Source organism: Sus scrofa, chromosome 13, assembly GCF_000003025.6.
Source record: "Sus scrofa isolate TJ Tabasco breed Duroc chromosome 13, Sscrofa11.1, whole genome shotgun sequence".
Taxonomy (NCBI): domain Eukaryota; kingdom Metazoa; phylum Chordata; class Mammalia; order Artiodactyla; family Suidae; genus Sus; species Sus scrofa.
The window spans coordinates 46,183,268-46,204,550 of record NC_010455.5 but is presented as its reverse complement, the minus strand read 5'-3'; the positions used below and the strand labels follow the sequence as shown (position 1 = coordinate 46,204,550).

The following is a 21,283-nucleotide window of genomic DNA, read 5'->3' as shown; positions in this document are numbered from 1 at the left end:
ACTGTTTTTTACTTTCGTGAGCGATGTGCGTTTCTGCTACGCGCTATGACGCAGAAACTATCCCGAGCCAGGCTCTCCCAGCGCAAGGCGCTCGGTGCCCGGGTGCTGCGATTACTTTTCCCCAGAGCACTCACACTCCCCACCGTTACTTTTCTAAGTAGGAGCTTGAATACTTACTCAAGCGCTTGGTTGCCTCCCCTGCGCGCTGCTTTTAGTGGATCCAGAATGCCGCATGTGGGTGTCCTATCCATCTCTGCCCCTTAGCCGAATGGTCTGCTGGGGAGCGAGGCAATCTTGAAGACTCCGAAGGCGGGTGGGGCGTTTAGCTTGCTGGCATATGGGGATGGAGTTGAACCCCTTTCGCACCTGGCAAAGCGCCTGAAGCCGCGGCGCGTTGCTGAGATTATTTGGGGGGCGGCGGGGACGGCAGTTTGGCGAAAGAGGTGAGGGCGCTGCAGTGAGTCACCGTTGCCCCGAGATGCTTGGAATCTTGCTGTGCTTTGAAAAGGTATGGTCTGGGTGGGTTTAAGTCGGGCGCGGGATCCCAAAGCATCGGAGCGCCCCAGAGCCCAAGGCTGTAACCCCCAATCCCAGAACCTTCCTGATAGGACTGAGCGTGTACGTCAAGTTTGTAAACAGCCCTTACTCCTCCTCCCTCCCCGCCTCCACACCCCGCTGAGTGGCCCCAACAGTGATATAAATGTTTTGCTGCGCAGGATCTTCATTTCTGTTGTAATTTTAGGTGGTGACTCGTACGTGGAACTGCAAGTAGTGACTCTCTTAGGGAATTGAGGGCCCGAACCTCAGGAAGGCTGAATGCCTAGAGCTCGCTGAATTCATTTTATTGTGTGTAATTGGCAATTTGGCTCTTCGGGGGTGGGGCATGGTGGGGAGGGTCCCACATACATCTGAAAATATGCGAGCTAGCTATTACTATCTTCATCAGTGAACCTAGTTCCAAAACTCTTGCTCCTTTGTCTTCCTTCTGGAATTTATCTTTCCTCCCAAGACGCCCCCTTAGCCACTTCAACAGCAGTGATGATATGGCATTCCTAGGCAGTAAACCTTCCAGGAAATCTTCCCTCTTTAGAGTGAGTCTTGCCAACATTTCCCCCTACCCCCACCCCACCGTCAGTAATGAGGTACCTCTCAGATGTTTCTCACCTGTTCCGAACATTCTAGACCCCTTTCCCCCTCTCTACCTCTCTCACTGGGACTAAAGTCTAAGAAATATTTACATCTGGCTGCTGCTTCTCCAGTCTTTTCTCTCTAATCCCTGCCACACACTGCTAACAGATTAAGGATGACAAGGTGCAAGATCACATCGCTGCCCTGTTGACTTATTCCTGTTCACAGAGCTCCCATCACCTAGAACAACTATAAACTGTCATCTGACACTTCAGACCATTGACAATGTATGCTCTCACCCCTGGCACATCCCCTTCTCACACCCTCCAGGGGTACCTTCTCACCCATCCTCCAGTCTCACCTATCAAGCTTCCTTCACAAATCCTGTATTTCAGGCAGTCTGCTTTTGCTCTTTTCTCTGCAGTTCCCACCCATCCTAGTCCTACCTCATGGCCTTTGGACCTTTTGGATTTACTTGGTCGTTTTACCCAATGTCACATGCTCAAATCATTCCTTTCTTTCAAAGAGTAACTTCCATATTTTTTCCCCCAGAAACTTCTTCCTAGTCCTTAAGCCTGCTGTCATCTCTCCCTCTCCACTTTCCTAGACTCTTGCTTGCATTTCTCTTTGATGCTTAGTATGCGCTCCCTTGTGTTATAGCTCCTGGTACACCTGTTCTATCCCCTTTTCCTTGGCAGCAGGGTCAGCATCAATTTATTTCTCTCCCAAGTTGGAGCCTTGAATGTTGTATTTAGTACCAATGTTTGAATGAATGGTGACTTTAACCAAGAAAGGATTACTCTTCAGTCAAGCAGCTGTTTTGTGAATCGCCACAAAATTAATTTAGCTTGCTATTGATACCATTTATTGAACTCTTATTATGAGTCTTGTAGTAAGTACTTTATGTTTGCATTATTTCATCCAAATCCTCACAATGGCCCAACCCTTGAACAATCCATTTTGCAGATGAGGACACTGAGGCTTTGAGAGTTGGGGAATTGCTAGTGATTTCACAGCTAGTTGAGTGCAGAGTTGGGGTTCCCACCCAGTCCTTCTGACCCATGCTGTTAACCGTGGACCAGAGACTGAATCTGAGGAATTTCAAAGTGTTTTTGTTTTTTGTTTTTTGTTTTTTTTTAAGCACTGGTCCGAAGTCAGGGTACCTGAATTCTAGATTCAGCCCTGGTATGATTCAGATGCAGCTGCTTCTTTGTCACTGAGGGGGAACTTAGGACAAGTCACTTCCTCCCCCCGGGCCTCAGTTTCCCCTTTTACTAATCAAAACTGCCAGATTCTTTCCCAGTATTTATAGCCTGTCTCTAGTTGCTTTCACGTGTTGTGGCCTGCTTCCTTCTCTGTACCCAGAGAACATGTGAGTTGTGTGTTGAAAACAGAAAGATGAAAGATGCCTGGGTGAAAATAAACTTGTTAAATTGCTTCTTCTCTGGAAACCAGCTACTCTCTCTCTTATTCTGATGCCAGACTACCCTAGAGCTGTCTCCTTATTAAGTCAGTGACCTATGAATCACATGGAGAGCTTTTAAAAAATAGATTCTAGACCTCGACTTTGGAAATTCCAAATCTGCAGATATGGGGTAATACCCCCAAGTGTAATTTTTGTTTGTTTGTCTTTTTAGGGCCGCACTCATGGCATATGGAGATTTCCAGGCTAGGGCTCTAATCGGAGCTGTTGCTGCTGGCCTACACCAGCAACGCCAGATCTGAGTCATGTCTGTGACCTACACCACAGCTCACGGCAATGCCGAATCCTTAATTCACTGAGAGAGGCCTGGGATTGAACCTGCGATCTCATGGTTCCTAGTCGGATTCGTTTCCACTGTGCCACAATGACAACTCCTGTAATTTTTTTTTTTTTTTTTTTTAACTTCCTGGGCAGTTTTCACACTTAGCTGGGTTTGGCAACCTTTGTATTTTAGCCTAGTACTTGAAAAACTTTATCCTGCCTCAGAATTCTAAAATTCCAATTCCTGGGCCCTATCTGAAGATACTTTGATTCAGTAGATCAGATGTGGGATGGAATGCAATTTGAATGTCTAACAAACTCCTGCATGATGCTGATGCTACCTCTGACGTTCGAGGACAGTCATTTCCTTGTGTCCAGGAGAAAGTCATGGCCTCTGTCCTTTTTTTTCCTCAGCTAAAAGAAAAGGAACAATGGACAAAAAGAAGAGCTTGATTTTCTTCCTTGAAACACTGCCCACCGGCATGGCACAAGGAACTTTTTAAGTGCTCTTATAGCCTTTAGTTTGGGTGATTTAACCTTCCCACACAATCTGTGGGTGTGTGGGAAGGGGAGGAGAAAGAGTTACCTCTTTCAAGTTGCTTAGAATGATTGGCAAATGTCAATTGTATCCTGGTGGTTAAAGACTAACACTGCAACCCCAAAGGCCACTCATGCGTTCTAAGCCCTTACAAAGTGTCACTTTGCTTAACACTCTGTATGCATTATCTCATTTAATCTGCACAATAAATAAGAGACAGTATTTTTATCTTCTAATTGACAAACAAGGAAGCTGAAGCTCACAGCAGTTAAGAAACTTGCCCCAGGTGGGTGTGTAAGTGAGACTGGGACTGGAAGATAGGACAGACGGCCTCACTGCCAAGTCTGGTCCCATGTCACTCCCTCTTGCAAAGGGGTAGTAAGAGAGTCCTGTGCCATCATCACAGGTGGCACCACCCTGAATGCCTTTTGGTCAGCATATCCTTCCTGATTTTGAAGTAGTGATAAGGCTTTCATGAGTAAGCTTTTCCCTTTGGATCTCACACTTGTCCCTAAGTTTCCAGGCTGTCTTAACATACAGAAACTCTCTTTCATCAGCCCGCAGGAGTGAAATGAGAACTTGAGCACCAAAAAAGTATTTTATTTATTTATTTTGTCTTTTGTATTTTTAGGGCCACACCCACAGCATGTGGAGGTTCCCAGGCTAGGAGTCTAATCGGAGCTGTTGCTGCCAGCCTATGCCACAGCCATGTCAATGCCAGATCCAAGCTGCGTCTGCAACCTGCACCACAGCTCATGGCAACACTGGATCCTTAACCCACTGAGGGAGGCCAGGGATCAAACCCGCAACCTTATGGTTCCTAGTTGGATTCCTTTCCACTGTGCCATGACGGGAACTCCAGAAATATTTTTTAGATACAAATTTGGATGGCAGATGCAATAACATAGAGTGAAATCAAGGGTAATGTCTTGGTATGGCAGAGAGCAAAAACAAACAAACAAAAAAACCCCAAACTGCTTCTCCAAATATGTGGGCAGGATTTCCAGCTTAAGCAGCCCTCATGGGAAAGGGATTGGGCAAGATGGAGCCACTCCATTGGCAACGTTCCATTGTTCTTTTCCTCCCGGTGGCTGAGTTATATTACATCAACCTCTCTTCTCTATTTGCAGCTGGGCACATTCCGGTCCCATGATGGGGATTATTTTATTGAACCACTACTGTCCATCGATGAACAAGAAGATGAAGAGGAGCAAAACAAACCCCACATTATCTATAGGCGCAGCACCCCACGCAGAGAGCCCTTAACAGGAAGGCATGCATGTGACACCCCAGGTATTTGCTTCTTGCTTGATCAGAGATCCTGGCTGCATGAACTGGGTTAATTGCAGTGCTCTTTTGTAGCTCTTTCACAGGCTACAAAGTGTGTCCATTTGCACTCCCTTTTATTTAGTCTTCAAGACAGATATGTCCCCATTATACAGATAAACTAAAAAGAGGTTTAATAACTTGTCCAAGTTTGCATGGTTGATAAGTGACAAATGCAGGATTCAAACTCAAATACCAGGGACTCCAAACCCACCCTGGGTAGAGTTGACTTCTTTTGCTGAAGTTGCTAATTTTAAGGATTAGGCTTTAATAATGCTTTGAGGCTAAGGTAGCCAGATCTTCAATCAGCAGTTGCTTCTGTTTTCTTGGTTAGTGTTTTCTATTCATTTGGTTTTTTCTTTTCTTTTCTTTTTTACCATGTAGGGTTATGGGAAATTCTTACCAGTGGAACTCACAAAAACTTTAGTGTGCTTACTGGAATTTTTTTTTCAGTCAACGTCAGTTTAGCTAATGTTCTGTGGCTTCAGGAAGTATAAGAATGGAGCTCTGGGTTGCACTGCCAGTTTTCAATCAAATGTAGATATGCCCACCACTAGAATTCCTTCCATTCCAGCCAAATTCTTTGAGGCTTGGTGCTGACAGGCTTGACCATTGTCAGGGGTGTGTCCTAGGGCACCTTGGGATGCTTGTGCTTGTCTGTGCTTCTCAGGCTGCAATCTTGAAGCAGACTTTAAGTGTCCTTGAAGCCTAGTAACTTTCTCTCTGATGATGGCATATCATTAGAAATCATACCTCTATTTTGTCTTGTGTTTTAGGATGTTTGTTAAAATACTACTTTTTAAACTCTTGAACTTGCTGTTTCTAAAACTTTATCCTGGAGTTCCCATTGTGGCTCAGTGGGTTGAGGACCTGATGTTGTCTCTGTGAGGATGTGGGTTCGATCCCTGGCCTCAGTGGATTAAGGATCTGGTACTGCTGTAATCCATTGTAGGTTACATGTGCGGCTTGGATTTGGTGTTGCTGTTACTGTGGCATAGGCCTCAGTTACAGCTCTGATTCGACCCCTGACCAGGGAACTTCCGTATGCTGCAGGTATGGCCATAAAAAGGAAAAAAAAATTTGTCCCTCTCCCTCTTTATTTTTAAAAGTTGCTTCATTGCCTCCCCTAGTTAGATAACTTCTCAGGGTCTTTCTGACGTCTCCAAATAAGGTGAAAATTCACAACTAAGTGGTATTTTCCTAAAATGATGAATTGTTTCATCTTGTATCTATAACAGGTTCTTCCACTGTGATGGAATGTGATATCCTGGTCTCTCTTGGAATTATTATTATTTAAAAAATTTTTTTTTATTTTTTTTATTTCCCCAGTACATTATTATTTTTTTCTATTTTACAGCATGGTGACTCATGTATACATTCCTTTTCCTCATATTATCATGCTCCATCATAGGTGACTGGATGTAGTTCCCATTGCCACACAGCAGGATCTCATTGCTAATCCATTCCAAAGGCACAAATGAACCTTTCCACAGAAAAGGAATTATTATTTTTAAAGTGAATCCTCTAATAAAAGATGACATTGGAGTTCCCAGTGTGGCTCACCAGTACTGAACCTGACTAGTAACCACGAGGATGCAGGTTCAATCCTTGGCCTCGCCCAGTGGTTTAAGGATCTGGAGTTGCCCTGAGCTGTGGTATAGTTTGCAGACACGATTCAGATACTGTGTTGCTGTGGCTGTGGCAAAGGCCAGCAGCTGCAGCTCCGATTTGACCCCTGGCCTGGGAAACTCCTTATGCGGCAAGTATGGCCCTAAAAAGAAAAAAAAAAAAAAAAAAAATGACATTCATTGCTTAGAATGTGGAATAGGCAAGTCATAGGTGTTGTACATCTTTCAAATTTATCCCTTCCAGTCTCGTGTTCTTAACCTTCAGGGCTACATGGTACATAACTGAAATATTCTGTCAGACTCTCTACAGAGCCCAGGGGTGGAATTGGAGGGCTGAGGGAAGAGAGTACTCAGAAACAATAGTCCCTGCGTCTTGTATGATGCCAAGGCTGCTGTCTGCTCGAAAGGTCAATGGCAAATTCTTTTATCAACATCTTTTTGACTTTGCTAGTAAGAATGTTGACCTTTACTTTTGGACTTTCCAAATCTGAAATAGCAGCTGCGTATTTAAACATGGGTATAAAACATACATATATCATGTGATGGGAAATACGGGATTACTCCACTTCTATTTCTTAGCATATGTCCAAAAGATACTCAGTATTTTCCTTGATCAACTTATTGAAAAATGGCACTTTGTGACATTCTTCAGCCCTCAAGTGGCAGCATACCAACATTTTTTTTTTTTAAATTACCATTTACAGAGTTCCCATTGTGGCTCAGTGGGTTAAGAACACGACATAGCATCTGCAAGGATGCAGGTGTGATCCCTGGCCTTGCTCGGTGGGTTAAGGATCTGTCATTGCCACAACCTGTGGCATAGGTTGAAGATGTGGCTTGGATCTGATGTTGCTGCAGCTGTGGCATAGGCCTGCAGCTGCAGCTCAGATTTGATCCGTGGCCCAGGGACTTCCATATGTGGCAGGTGCAGCCCTAGAAAGAGAAACAAACAAGAAAATACCGTTTATTAGAGTCCTGTTCTTTACTGGCATTGGACAGAGCACTTTGCATGCACCAGTTCACTTAATCCTTACCACAACCCTGTGAGATGGACCCAGTTTTTACCCTCCAATGTGCCTAGTAAAGGTGCTGAGGCTTTTAGAGAAGAAGCAACCTGCCCATAACCTCATAGCTAATCCGTAATGACAACTCATGCTTTCCTGTGGTATTCCACAACACATTTGTGATGTGTATGGGTGTGTGCATTGGATGAGAGAGAGAAAGAGAGGAGGGGGAGAGGAAAGATAGAGGGAAGTCTTACTTAATACTATCATTCAAAAGTTTCTCATGGTCCATTTTTTTTAATCAATTATCAGAGTCAGTGGACATTTGATTTTCTGGACTAAAGTGCAAATCATTGTCAAGGTCAGTTAAAAACACACAAAAAAAGGGAATCTGAAAACATGAGGTTTGAGAACAATAGAAGATGTCCCAATTTTTCAAAATAGCTTATTTGGGTTCTAGTCATTCTTGGTATCGGGACCTTTGATTGCCTCCTTCCAAATCACCAGTGCCAGCTTTTAGTCTCCCTCCTGATTTTGCTTTGCCAGTGACCAATATGACGGGCCCTTCCTCTGCCCTGTGTGATGAATCCAGAGCCCAGCAGATGTGATTGGCTCTTTCAAAGGTTGGTGCTGGAGTCTACCACTCTGGTTTCTCTTCCAGCTGCTTTTACACCCTTTCTTTGAATTCAGATGTAGGAGGCTCAGAACAATGGGAAAGACCTTTGGGATTTGGCACAGTTCACCAGCAGCCATTAGAGAGATGGACCAGTAGGTCATGGAAACCTCCCAGATCAGGTAGCCTTTGTACAGGGAGTGAAAGTTGGTAAAGAGTGACAGAAGTCCCTCTGTCCAGAGAGGAAACTGTCCCCCCCCTGCAAAAATAAGTCAGCTTTAGGGAGTCCCCCCACAAGAACTATGATTGGCAACCAAGGGTAAACTTTAGATGTACCCTGGGAACCTCATGTCAATTCTTTAAACAAACAAGCAAACAAACCCCTCTTGCCAGGGAGGTGAGATGGAGCAAGAATCAGTGGGTTTAGGAGTTCCCGTCGTGGCGCAGTGGTTAACGAATCCAACTAGGAACCATGAGGTTGCGGGTTCGGTCCCTGCCCTTGCTCAGTGGGTTAAGGATCCGGCGTTGCCATGAGCTGTGGTGTAGGTTGCAGACGCGGCTCGGATCCTGCGTTGCTGTGGCTCTGGCCTAGGTCGGTGGCTACAGCTCCGATTCAACCCCTAGCCTGGGAACCTCCATATGCCGCGGGAGCGGCCCAAGAAATAGCAACAACAACAAAAAGACAAAAGACAAAAGACAAAAAAAAAAAAAAAAAAAAGAATCAGTGGGTTTATTAAATATGCCAAGTGATTCAGAAGTTTAAAAAAAAATGTGAGGGTTCCTGCTAATGTTGGATTTAGGGCAATAACCACTATCCATAGCCAATGCTCACTTTGCCCTGGACTTGAATTTTTCTATCATTGCTTTCTGTCTTCTCTTCTCATAGGGTGATAGAATATTGGAGCTAGAGGAAACTAGCTCTAGGTCAACATGCAAATTCTGCACAGCTGAGCAAACGATAGGCCTGGGATGTTAAGTTACTTATTTCCAGGAGTGATACTCTATATATTTAGCAAGAAACCATCAGAATTTAAGATCACCCAGGCCTGGGAACAGGCCCCTGGCAGCCCCCTGCTGAGCTCAGTGTAACCCTTTAGTTGCTGGTTGATGAGTTTTCCCAGGGCAGGGCATCATGGCTGTCATATTCCTGCCTACAGATGAAATAGTCTTGCTCGTTTCTGATTCTTGATGTATGCAGATTTTCAAAAAAAAAAATGCTGAGATAACTTGTATTAAAAAGACATGTGCAGAAGGAGTCTTAGGTGGTAAAAACTTCATGGGTTTAGAAAGGAGTCTACAGCACAATTTATTTATTCATGTGTGCATTTATTCATTCAGCTATGAAGTGTTTATTCAGTAATGCCTCTGTGCCAGGAGGATAAAACCAGGAACCATCTTTCTTCCAGCTAGTTGTGTGACCTTGAGCACATTGAGAGCATGAAGAATAACATGGACCTTCCAAAGGGGTAGTCAGGATTACATGAGTATGAAATAATGAAAGCTCCCAGGACAGTTTTCAGCAGATGGTAGACAATCTGAATGGTAGATTTTTAAGAAATCATAAAAAGAGAAATGAAAACACCGTAACCTGGGAAAGAAAACCTCAAAATACCAAACCCCAAAGTTAATCAGGTTCCTGGGATTAAGCTGAGAGCTTCTTGGTCACCTGGTCATTAAAGGCTTATGGGACTTGCCCTAGGTCTCCCTGCCAGTGAGTGGCAGGGCTGAGAGCCCCTTATGGCTGCATGTTTCTCTATACCCAATGCAGCATTTTGAAATGTTCTTTCTTGCTGCTTTCTCTTGGCCAGTGGCTGCATCTCCATCTTGCCATCATTGGTTGTGTCTCTGTGTATGCATGTGGGCCCACTTGAGTGTTTCTGCTGATTTGTGATTTTCATCCTATTTGTAGGTTCCTCAAGATTTAGAGTGGGGAATGGGGTGGCTTCTCTTTCCTAGGATATGCCCTTGTGTCCCCTCTACACACCAGGTCCTCAGGCTCAACAGGTCACTGACCAAGCTGCCTGCCTGCCCGCCCCACACACTAGGGGGGCCATGTGGCAGGCTCACCAGGAGCCATTCAGGAGAGTGTGTTGCTTTTATGAGCCACTTCCTGATGGTCCTTCATTTTGCATTTCCAGATGACACCCCAGAGTTTTTCGAGAAGTAGTTCTGTCTCGAAGACACTTGCTATTTGACCCTGGAATTTGTACAAGAGGATTTAGTTGTTTTTATCAGTGTTTCCCTGCTTGGTGAATGAGAGAAAGGCAGGGAGGTGGGGGAGGGCAACAGAAGGCTGTTTTGTTTGCCAGGGTCTAAAAGGCGGTGTCTTTCTGTTATTAAAATGCCTCTCTGGCCCTCCCATCTCTGCAAGGCTAGCTGTTTTGTTTAGCTTTTTTTTCTTAAGGCATTTAAGAATTGTACACTCATTGACCCATCAATACCACCTCTAAGGAAATAATTGGACAATTGTGTAAAGGCGTTTATGTGAGAATGCTCAGCCTGGTGTTGTTTCTCACAGCAAAAGGCTGGAAACAGCTTAAGTGCCATTGGTTGGAGGATAGGTCAATAATTTATGAAGCCTGCACTTGATGGATTCCTAGGCAGCCATTAAAAATGACAGCATAGGTTGAGGTTAACAAACACAGAAATAGATATGTTAAGTGAACACACGAGTGATGAAAGAGTATGTATGGTATGATCTCATTTTTTTAAATGATGGCAAAGTATATGTGGGAGCACGTGTATGTAAAGAAAAAATTTGAAGTAACATACACCAAAATATTTCTTTTGGTAGGAACATATATATCATTACCTTTTTATTTATATATATATTTGGCCATGATTTTATAATAATTTAATTATAAAAAATGCAGTGAGGAGTTCTCATTGTGGCACAGAGAAACAAATCCAACTAGGAACCATTATGTTGTGGGTTCGATCCCTGGCCTTGCTCAGTGGGTTAAGGATCCGGTGTTGCAGTGAGGTGTGCTGTAGATTGCAGATGCAGCTTGGATCTGGCATTGCTGTGGCTGTGGCATGTGCCGAGTGTGGTCCTAAAAAGAAATGGTAGTAATGGCAAGTAGTTATTTCATAGTCCCATGGCTCTTGTCCCCAGGGATCAATAGCCAACCCAGGATCCCATGTTTTTGTCTTTGGAAGGAGATAATCTCAGTAACCGGGCAGATAAAATTCCTGCCTTATGTCTACTTCTTTGGGACACCAGAGCTGGTTAAACCCAAGGCTCCATCCCCTTCCAGCTAAGTAGACTTGTGCCTGTTGGACTCATCAGCTATTGGGATTCTAATGGGATTACCATGGCTTAGTCTCTATTAGGCACTGGGGACTCTGCCCATCACCCCCATTAGATTGCACTATCAATTCTTGGTTGGGTCCTTTGGATGCAATCATAAAGCTGGAAAATACAAGACAATGATTAAACTGTCATTTGTTGGGCTATTGAATCGCTATGCTACATATTTTCCATACATTATCCTATGTAGTTCATTCGTCTATACTACATAGTGGGTAATTTTATCCTTATTTTATAGTTGATAAAATCATAGCTAAGAGAGGTTGAGCCATTTGTCCAAAGTCACACAGCTGGTAGGAAGTGGGCCTGACACTTGAACCCAGATCTGATTCCAGTGTGCCACCCTGTGCCCCAAACTGCACTGAAAACACAAATGAAAGCCACCATCTAGGAAATCCTCTTTCACTGAAATTTTCAGAGCATCTCCTTTGACTTCTATCCAATTTATCGCTAAGTAATATTAACAATGGCTAAGGTTTGTTGAGTACGCATTGCATGGCAGGCACTCTTTCTTGCCTTACCTTAACCTCTGCTTTGCAGATGGGAAAACAGAAACATAAAAAACTCTGTAATGTTACAAAACTCCTAAATGTACCGTTTTCCATAACCCTTTTGTCCTGGTCGAGTGAAAGGATTTTTTGGCCTGTCCCATCGTTGATTCAATTGCATTCACATATGAATTATATTTTTTTGCCGGCATGCTTTTTAAACTGACTTCCTAGAATTTGATCTGGTTTGAGAAGAGTTGCCTGGTGCCTGGAATTCCCACCAAGACTCTGATGACTCACCAAGGCCTGTGTCTCCAGCAAGCCTCCCTTGGAGCATAGACTTGTTACACATTAACCTCTTGGATCCCATTAATAGTTTAGCATAGATTAGCTGATTAGATTAGCGTCCCTGAAAGTTGGGCCCAAACGGAGTGAGAGACAGCACTGAAGGAGCAGACTTCTGAGGGGGACTGCAAGTCAACAATTCTGGGACAGCTTGAGGGGTCCAGGCAGTGATAGATGCTTTGGCTGAGTTGGCAGTCTGGCCTGGGCCTGAGCAGGTTGGTGGTGGTGGACTGATTAATGATTTGGCTGAGAGGACCACCTGCGGCCATTTTCCCATAGCCTTTCTCTCTACTCAGATCCTTCCCCCTCAACCTCGTAGCTTGTGACCATGACAACGGGTAGCACTGATAGAGCCCTATGCTAGGGCAGTGTGAAGGCACATTATGAGTTCTTCCATTTACTCCTGGAACAGTGCCCTGGGTGGAGGATATTCCAATTAGTCCCATTTTGTACGTGAGAAAACTAAACTCCGAGACGTGAATGAGCTTGTCTGCAGTGTGTAAGGGAAACAGCTAGCCCCCAAACCTGGGAACAATTAGAATCTTTAAAGATGGTTTTTGCCCTTTGGTGTTGTTGGGGTTTAATTTCTTTTCATTTACCTCTTTTTGTTCCTCATCCATCTTTATAGCTTTTTTCCTTTTTTTATATCCCTCAATGGACTTTATGTCTAAAAAGTAGTCACTATAAGCTATAACCTCTAAAATCCTTAATAAATTACTAAAAAGCATTCTTTTAAATAACTGAATTCTCAAGCTTATTTCTTCAACTTTTTCTTGTGGCATTAATATTAAAATATTCCTTTTTCTTTTTCTTTTTTAAATGTTGGTATTAATAGTGCAACACTTCAAAAGCTCGGCGAAGGATAGTAAAAAAGAAACTTCTGGAGTTCCTGTCATGGTTCAGTGGTTAACAAGTCCGACTAGGAGCCATGAGGTTGTGGGTTCGATCCCTGGCCTTGCTCAGTGGGTTAAGGATCCAGCGTTGCTGTGAGCTGTAGTGTAAGTTGCAGATGCAGCTCGGATCCCGAGTTGCTGTGGCTCTGGCGTAGGCCGATGGCTACAGCTCCGATTGGACCCCTAGTCTGGGAACCTCCATATATGCCGTGGGAGCAGCTCAGGAAATGGCAAAAAGACACCCCCCCCCAAAAAAGAAAGAAACTTCTAATATGGGAGCTGTTCTCATATAATGTATAAAAAAATTCATCATTTTTTAAAAAAAACATTTTATGACAAACATCTTCAAACACACTTAAAAGCAGAGGCAACAGTAAAGGAACCACTAGCATGCACTGTCTTCATTTAATGATGAAAAGATTTTTTTTCCACATTTGCTTATTTTTCCTTTTTGTTGGGGTATTTTAAAGTAAACCCAGGTATCGTGAAATTTTCTAAATACCCAATATACCTCTCTTAAAAAACTAGGATTTTTTTTTTTTTTTGTCTTTTTGTCTTTTTAGGGGTGCACCCGCAGCATGTGGAGGTCCCAGGCTAGGGGTCTAATCAGAGCTGCATCTGCAACCTACACCACAGCTCACGGCAACACTGGATCCTTAACCCACTGAGCGAGGCCAGGGATTGCACCTGCAACCTCATGGTTCCTAGTCGGATTCGTTAACCACTGAGCCACGATGGGAACACCAGGATTTTTTTTAAATCTACCTGTAATAGTATTTGTCATGGCGATCGGAATCAACAGTAATTACCCCCTATCACCTAAATGATATCCATGTTGTCCCCAGAATGCCTTTTTACTATTTGTTTAGATGATGATCCAAACAAGGTTCAGTGCAGTTATTGTTAGGTCTCTAAAGTAACTTCTCACTTTGTTGTCATTGCCCTGGCTATAAAAATTGCCATTTTTCCTTCTAGTTTTAGTTTTGCTCCTCCTGACCCTTTCCTTCCTTTCCATTTCTTTTACTCTTTGATTCATCTTTATTATGATAAGGTGCATTGGCAACAGTTTGAAAGGGCAGAGTCAGCCCCCCAACCCAGAATCTCTACCAGAAACAAAGATCAGGATGAGCCACTCATAATTTCATTGAGCACAAAAGCAGTATAGTAGGTAGTTTTTTGACTCTGGATGACCTTTTCTTCTTAAACCCACCAACAGAAAGATCCTCCCTTTACAGTGTTTACTGAGATAACCTTATCTTCCATTCTAAGAATTTCACTCACCTGTGTTTTGAAGCCCAGAAAAGCCAGTTTGCATTTGGGAATGTAAAATGGCAAGTTAGGCTTGGATGTGAAATTAGGTCTCCGTGATGTAGGACGTGTGTTTTCCTGTCCCCTCCCAGGAGCCCTTTTGATAAGCTTCTGGATCCAGAGATAGCCCCAGGGTGGCCTGCCACACCTTCAGTCCCAAGACAGGGCCCTTCCCGGTCACCTAACATCAAATCTTGGTTGTTTATTTTTCTTCAAAAACCCATTCCCAGCTGAGGAAAACCCTCAGACGGATACTTGGTAGTTTGTTATCTTCCCAGTAACTCCCTGAAACAGTGTAAGGTGCACGTCCTCTAAAGAAGGGATATGAGAAATGACAGTGGAGGGCAGCTGGCTGCCATCAGATGCAAAGGCTAGGGGTCTAATTGGAGATACAGCTGCCGGCCTGTACCACAGCCACAGCAACCCAGGATTGGAGCCACGTCTGTGACCCACACCATAGCTCACAGCAATGCCGGATCCTTAACCCACTGAGCAAGGCCAGGGATCAAACCTGCAACCTCATGGTTCCTAGTCGGATTTGTTTCCACTGTGCCACAATGGAAACTGCTCTTCCACATTTTTCTGCTAAGATTTGATTTACATGCAGAATCAGCTGTCTTTTCTAGGGTAAATTCTGCAACTTTTGGTAAATACCATGCAGTTGTGTAATCATCATCACAATCAAAATAGAGAAGGATTTCTGCTGTGCATGGGAGCAGCCCTGTATTCTCTGTCTCTGTAACTTGGCTTTTTCCAGAATGTTGTATAAATATAATCATTAAGCATAGCACATTTGAGGTTCATCCACACCATTGCCCATATCAGTAATTCTTCCTTTTGTATTGCTGAATAGTATTCCATTGTTTGTGTAGACCACACTTTTTCTCTAGGGGAGGATTAAAGTTTTTGGCAATTACGAATAAAACCACTATCAACATTTGCATGCAGATTTGGTGGTGAACATACTTTTTCATTTCTGTTGGAGAGATACCTAGAAGGGAGATATCTGGTTATATGGTAAACACCTAAGTTTGTAAGAAGCTGCCCACCTGCTTTTCAAAGTGGCTGTATCGTTGTGCAGTCCCAGCAGCAGAGTATAAAAAATTCTTGTTCTCCTCAGTCTTTGCCAGCACTCAGTATTGCCAGTATTTTGTTCGTTTTGTTTTGTTTTTTAATATTAGCCATTCTAATAGGTGTGTAGTGGTATCTCATCAGAGTTTTAATTTGCATTTCCCTAATGACTAATGATGCACTTATTTGCCATCCATGTATTTTCTTTGGTGAAGTGTCTATTCAAATCTTTTGCCCATTAAAAAAAATGGAATATTTATTTTCATATTATTGAAGTTTGAGAGAATATATTCTGTTATAAGCCCTTTATTAGAGAGGTAATTTGCCGATATTTTCTCCCAGACCATGTCTTGTCTTTTCATTCTTTTCATTTTCAGACACTTATTTCATACACGTTACTTATTTCATACACGTTTATTTTATTACAAACATTTCATGCCAGGTGGATTTAATGCTGTAACAGGATGACACTGTACGAAAGCATATAGAGAGCAAAGTATAGAGTTTGTCCAAGACACAGATAACTGAGAAATGAACCAGGAAAGGTTTATTTAGGACTGTTTATTTAAAGCCATTGTCTTTGCCAGCAGAAAGGGATGTTGTTTTTATTTCCAGTTCATGTCTAGAAATGCAACTTGGAATTTCAACTGCAGGTAGTTAATGATAGAAATGGGTTCCTCTTGGTTTATGGATGAGAATCATTACAAAGGAAGCCCTGGCTTCCTAAGAGTACAGCCATGTTCCATTGCTCCTGGGGGAAAAGGAATAGGAGATAAAACTCCATTATTCCCCAGAGTTCCTATTCTGCGCTTTGTGGGCAATAGAATAGTTCCAAAGTTAACTGTGATTATGCACTGTTTTTTTTTTTTTTTTAAACCCATTTCCCAATCCTCGAATTGGATGCTATTCTACTGTAACTACTCGAATTGGAGAAGGGAAATACTTTTCAGAAACTCTTACCTACTTTTTCAGGTCCAAAATAAACCTGCAGTGAGTAATGGACATGCGTATATGGCACTTTCCTGGATATTATTTAACATCAGCCATAGCCTACTTCTTTTCTGTTTTTTTTTTTTTTTTTTTTTTTTTTGTCTTTTTGCTATTTCTTTGAGCTGCTCCCTCGGCATGTGGAGGTTCCCAGGCTAGGGGTCTCATCGGTGCTGTAGCCACCGGCCTACACTAGAGCCACAGCAACGCGGGATCCGAGCCGCATCTGCAACCTACACCACAGCTCACGGCAACGCCGGATCCTTCATCCACTGAGCAAGGGCAGGGAGCGAACCTGCAACCTCATGGTTCCTAGTCGGATTCGTTAACCACTGCGCCACGACGGGAACTCCCCTACTTCTTTTCTGATGATCTCTCTCCACTACAGCTTTTCTGTCTTCCTCTGCCCCTCACCTTGCGTTTGGTTTTTTTTTTATTTTATTTTATTTTATTTTATTTTATTTTATTTTATTTTATTTTTTAGGATTGCATCCGAGGCACATGGAAGTTCCCAGGCTAAGGGTCAAATCGGAGCTGCAGCTGCCGGCCTACACCACAGCCACAGCAATGCCAGATCCGTAACCCACTGAGTAAGGCCAGGGATCAAACCCGCATCCTCATGGATACCAGTTGGGTTCATTACTGCTGAGGCACAATGGAATCCCCCTGTGTTAGGTTATTTCTTTGCTGCCCTCTCTAAGAACGACAGTGGCCAAGAGAGGAGACTGCTGGCTTTTGCCCTTTTGCATCAACTTAAGACTTGAATTTTTAGCATTTTTCGCTTTCATCTTACAGAAATAAAGACTCATAAACTTTTAATACTAGAAGGAACTTGAGAGAACTTCTAGTCCCTGTCTTTGTGGATAAGAGGATCAAGGCTTAGAAATCGGAAGGGATTCGTAATCTTGGCGCTACAACTTAACAGGCAAGGAAGCCTGAACACAGACTTCTTCCTTCCCAGTCCTGTGTTTCTTCCAGGCTGTCAATCAAGGAAAAGCTCTCTGTGGATGGTGTCTAGAAAGAGGATATTCAGGAGTGCAACTCACATGAGGTTTAGAGAGTGTCACTGGGTCTGTTTTAAGTATAGGATAAGTAAGAATAAACTAGTGGGATCGTTTCAGAAGTCCTATCAAGGCTATAGAGAAAGATACTAGGCTTTTAATTTACTTAACGGATTAACTTGTCACAGCAGGAGCTCAGCATATTGCAACTAAATATCTGAGCTGGGCCAGGGTGCTGCAGGGAGATGGCCTGTGGTTGGAGGGTCCCTGGTGGATTCAACCTGTGATCTGAGTACAGCATGTCCCTGTGACCATTCATTACCACAGTGGCCAGGATGTGGACATTGGGATGAGGAAGGGTTTCTTCTGCAGGCCCTGGTGTATAAACTCATCCTCAGTTGCCTGCAAACTGGGAAGCTTGTGTGTCAAAGGAAATTGGGAGAAGTGTTCCCTAGGAGTTGCTTGGAAGCCTTTTCAAAGAGGTCCAACCCCAGGTGCCCTTTAATCTCTGATATGGAGGTGATATCTAGACCCACCACGGACACCACAGGGCCACCCATGAGCTCCACTGAAATGTCACCTAGCAGGAGCCCCTTTATTCCCACAGCCTTAAAAGGTGGCTCTTCCTTCATCATGAGTTGCCACAGCCAATTCCCCTAGAGCCCTCACTCTGCACCAGGCCCTGTTTCAGCACTTTCTGTGTATGAAATCAGTCAACCCTCCCTACCACCCTATAAGGGGAGAACCCTTATTATCCCAGTTTCACAGATGAGGAAACCGAGGCACACACTGCTTCAGTGACCTGCCTGAGGTCTCACAGATTGAATGCACAGAAGCTGGCATTTGAACATAGGTCTCTCTGACTGTCATACTCTTACCTAGCATGTCCCTCTGGCTCCCATATTCCCTCTGCAAACACTGCCTTGAAAGCACCACCCTGGACCACAGCCAGCAGCCTCACATGGCTCCTGAGCCCTTGAAATGGGACTAGTGCTGCATGATGATCGTACTTTGGATGTATCAGGCTAAATAGGACATATTACTAAAATTAATTTCATTTGTTTCTTTTGACTTTAAAAAGTGGCTGCCAGAAATTCTTACCTTCCAAGTGGGGGCTCACATTTTATTCCTCCTGGAGAGTACTGGCCTAGAAAATCTCCACGCAGGCCATAGAGAGCTCTCGCTATGGCGCAACAGGATTGCCAGCATCTTGGAAGCTTTGGGATGTGGGTTGGATCCCCAGCCTGGCACAGTGGGTTAATGATCTGGCATTGCCACAGCTGTGGCTTAGATTGCGACTGTGTCTTGGATCTGATCCTTGGCCCAGGGGTTCCATGTGCCAAGAGGTGGCTAAAAATGAAAAAAAAAAGGGGGGTTCCCATCATGGTTCAGTGGTAACAAACCTGACTAGTATCCATGAGGATGTGGGTTCAATCCCTGGCCTCATTCACTGGGTTAAGGATCTGGTGTTGGCTATGAGCTGTGGTGTAGATCACAGCTCAGATCCCTCATTTCTGTGGCTGTTGTATAGGCCGTCAGCTACAGCTCCAATTTGACTCATAGCCTGGGAACTTAAATATGCCACAAGTGTGGCCCTTAAAAACAAACAAACAAACAAAACAGGCCACAGAGAGAGCAGAAAGCAGGGTGACTCTGGGCAGCTGGGACCCCACCCGTTGGGCAGAAGGTCCAATCTCCCCTCTCCGCTCAGAGGTGGAGTGGGTCAAAACCAGCATTTCCCTAGGATGTATTGTGCGGAATATCAACAGCAAACCACATAATTTATCACAGGCCCAGTATGTTCAGCATTTTATACTATTTCAAATAGAGGCTTTAAGATTTTTCTCAAGTGATTTCAAGAGTGCCTCAGTCTCCTCTTTTATGAAATGGCGATAATAGCCACATCTGGTGGCTGTGAGGGATCAGGAGGTTAATCCCTCTAAGTGCTTTGAAGAGTGCCTGACACAGAGGAAAAGATTCCATGAACATTAGCCAGGATTACCATAACAGTAGGCATCATAGCACATGGAGTTGAAGAGCCACAGGATGTTGAATGAGGGAGGGTGCGGCATAGCCTTGGAGCAGGGGGTCCAGCTGGTGCATCTGAGTCAGCACATTTACCTCCCTAGGTGCTGAAGGTAGTGAGATGACCCACAGACATGCCTCTCACAACCCACCACACATCAACCATCACCCATCACAGCCCCTTGAACTGCAAGATTCCTCTCAACTTTTCTCCCAACAGCATCTCCTCCCCTCCCCAAGACAAAAGCCTGTCCACACACTCCCTTCATCCTGTTCTTCTTCCAGGAATGGCTCAATCCACTCATCCATTGGCCAGGATCCTATATGTTTCCCAATTCCATGGCTCAACAAAATGTAGGCTGATTTCTTTCCTGCAAGACTTCTCGGAGCTCTGAAAATGCCATGTATGTGGAGAGAATCCCAAATGTGAACGCTGTGTAAAGTGTTTTGCAAACCTGCTTAATTTGCTTTGAGAAATATCTTCTAGGGCCAAATGTTCTGTACACCAATCTTGGGGAAACTTTGTCCGTAAAGGTTCTGACCAGCCAGAAAGGAAATCTCTCCTGCCACTGTCCTTTGTACTCATGTCCCTTTGTAGCCTGTGCATGGAGCACTGTTAGATGCTGGGCACGACACGTCTCCCCTGCAGAACTCACATTTGTCCAGGGAAATGGGTTTGGGGACGTGACTCTTGTGAGTATCTAGGAATTCACTGTTGTTTTTAAGGCTGTCAAATTGAGGACCTTTGAAAAGAATTAAACCTTAGTGATTTTCATTCATACGCTTTAGAGCTTTATATACACAGAACAATTCCTTCCCTTAGCTCCCTCCCTGCCCAGTTTCTGGAAACACATTGTTCTTTATTATTAGAACATTCGTTGGTTTTATGGCTGTTTTCATTTTTATGTTTTATCTCTTCCCACCCCAATCCTGCACGTTGTGCTTGTTTACCCATCTTCCTCTGATCCCTCTAGGCTGTTGTTCCTGTCCCGTGGAGTCCCTTTCTGAAGACTGCATTGAGTAACTCTCAGAGGGCCAATCCTAGATGTAGCTAGAACAGAGGGCCAAGAGCTACAGTCAGCTGCCACTTTTTGTTTCCCGTGTGTTATGAGCTATTGGAGCCAGTTGCGAGGCGGAAGTGTCTGTGGCATTTCTTTCCATCTAATTACATCTCAGGCTAGGTCTTCTCACGTCACTCTCCGTGTGCCCCTTGCCTGGATTGGAAGTTGAGCAGGGGCTGGTCTTTATGACTTTCCTTCCTCTACCCCCTCTCCCCAATTCCTTTAGATGCTTCTTTCAAAAATAGAATTGTTTTGTTTGAGAAACCCTGACGTCAACATTCTCATTTATAAAGAGGAGATATTTGGCATGCTAGCAAAGCAATAACAGTTAATAATTCTTATTGCATGAATTATTGAATGCGCCTTTCCTGAGCACCATGCTCCGTGCCATGGGCGTTTGATATGTTCTCTCTTTTAACCCTTACAATTCCACTTTAAGGTAGGTGCTGTTCATAGCCTCATTTTACAAATGAGATAACTGAGGCTTTGAGATTGGAAATTGCACAGAAAAGGGCTGCTAGAGTGCCACTGGGGCAGGAATGTGAACCAGGGCTGGTCTGGCTCCAGAATCCAAGTGTGAAACCACTAGCAATTCCTGTCCACTTTTGACTGTCAAGTCCTGGAAGAACAGAAGGGGGACTTGCTCTTGGGTCCTGTGCTCAAATTCCGCTGCCCGCCTAGACCACGAGGTCACCGGGTGGCTCAGTGCCTTAAGGAAATTCAGTTAAATTTTGATAAACCTTATGAACATGGAGAGCAATAATTAACTTCCCAGCTGTTAAAGTTAACATTCAAATCTCTTTAGCTCAAACC

The 21,283-nt window shown here is 43.9% G+C and overlaps 1 protein-coding gene and 1 long non-coding RNA gene across 21 annotated transcripts in view; one reads left to right on the top strand and one right to left on the bottom strand.

The window, feature by feature from the left end:
* LOC106505633 overlaps window positions 1–2,810 on the bottom strand; it is a 397,602-nt gene extending 394,792 nt beyond the window's left edge. For 5 of the 13 annotated variants that reach the window (XR_002337981.1, XR_002337983.1, XR_002337987.1 and 2 more), the window contains exon 1: window positions 178–2,808. This is a non-coding gene — a long non-coding RNA (uncharacterized LOC106505633). Of the gene's footprint in view, window positions 1–177 lie in introns of all 13 variants that reach the window. The other 8 variants (XR_002337989.1, XR_002337988.1, XR_002337995.1 and 5 more) reach the window with 5 other exon arrangements.
* ADAMTS9 (ADAM metallopeptidase with thrombospondin type 1 motif 9) overlaps window positions 1–21,283 on the top strand; it is a 175,486-nt gene that overhangs the window by 4,688 nt on the left and 149,515 nt on the right. For all 8 annotated transcript variants that reach the window (XM_003132298.6, XM_021070781.1, XM_021070780.1 and 5 more), the window contains exon 3: window positions 4,541–4,703. In XM_003132298.6, the coding sequence (XP_003132346.4) occupies window positions 4,541–4,703 (163 nt within the window). The remainder of the gene's footprint in view (window positions 1–4,540; window positions 4,704–21,283) is intronic.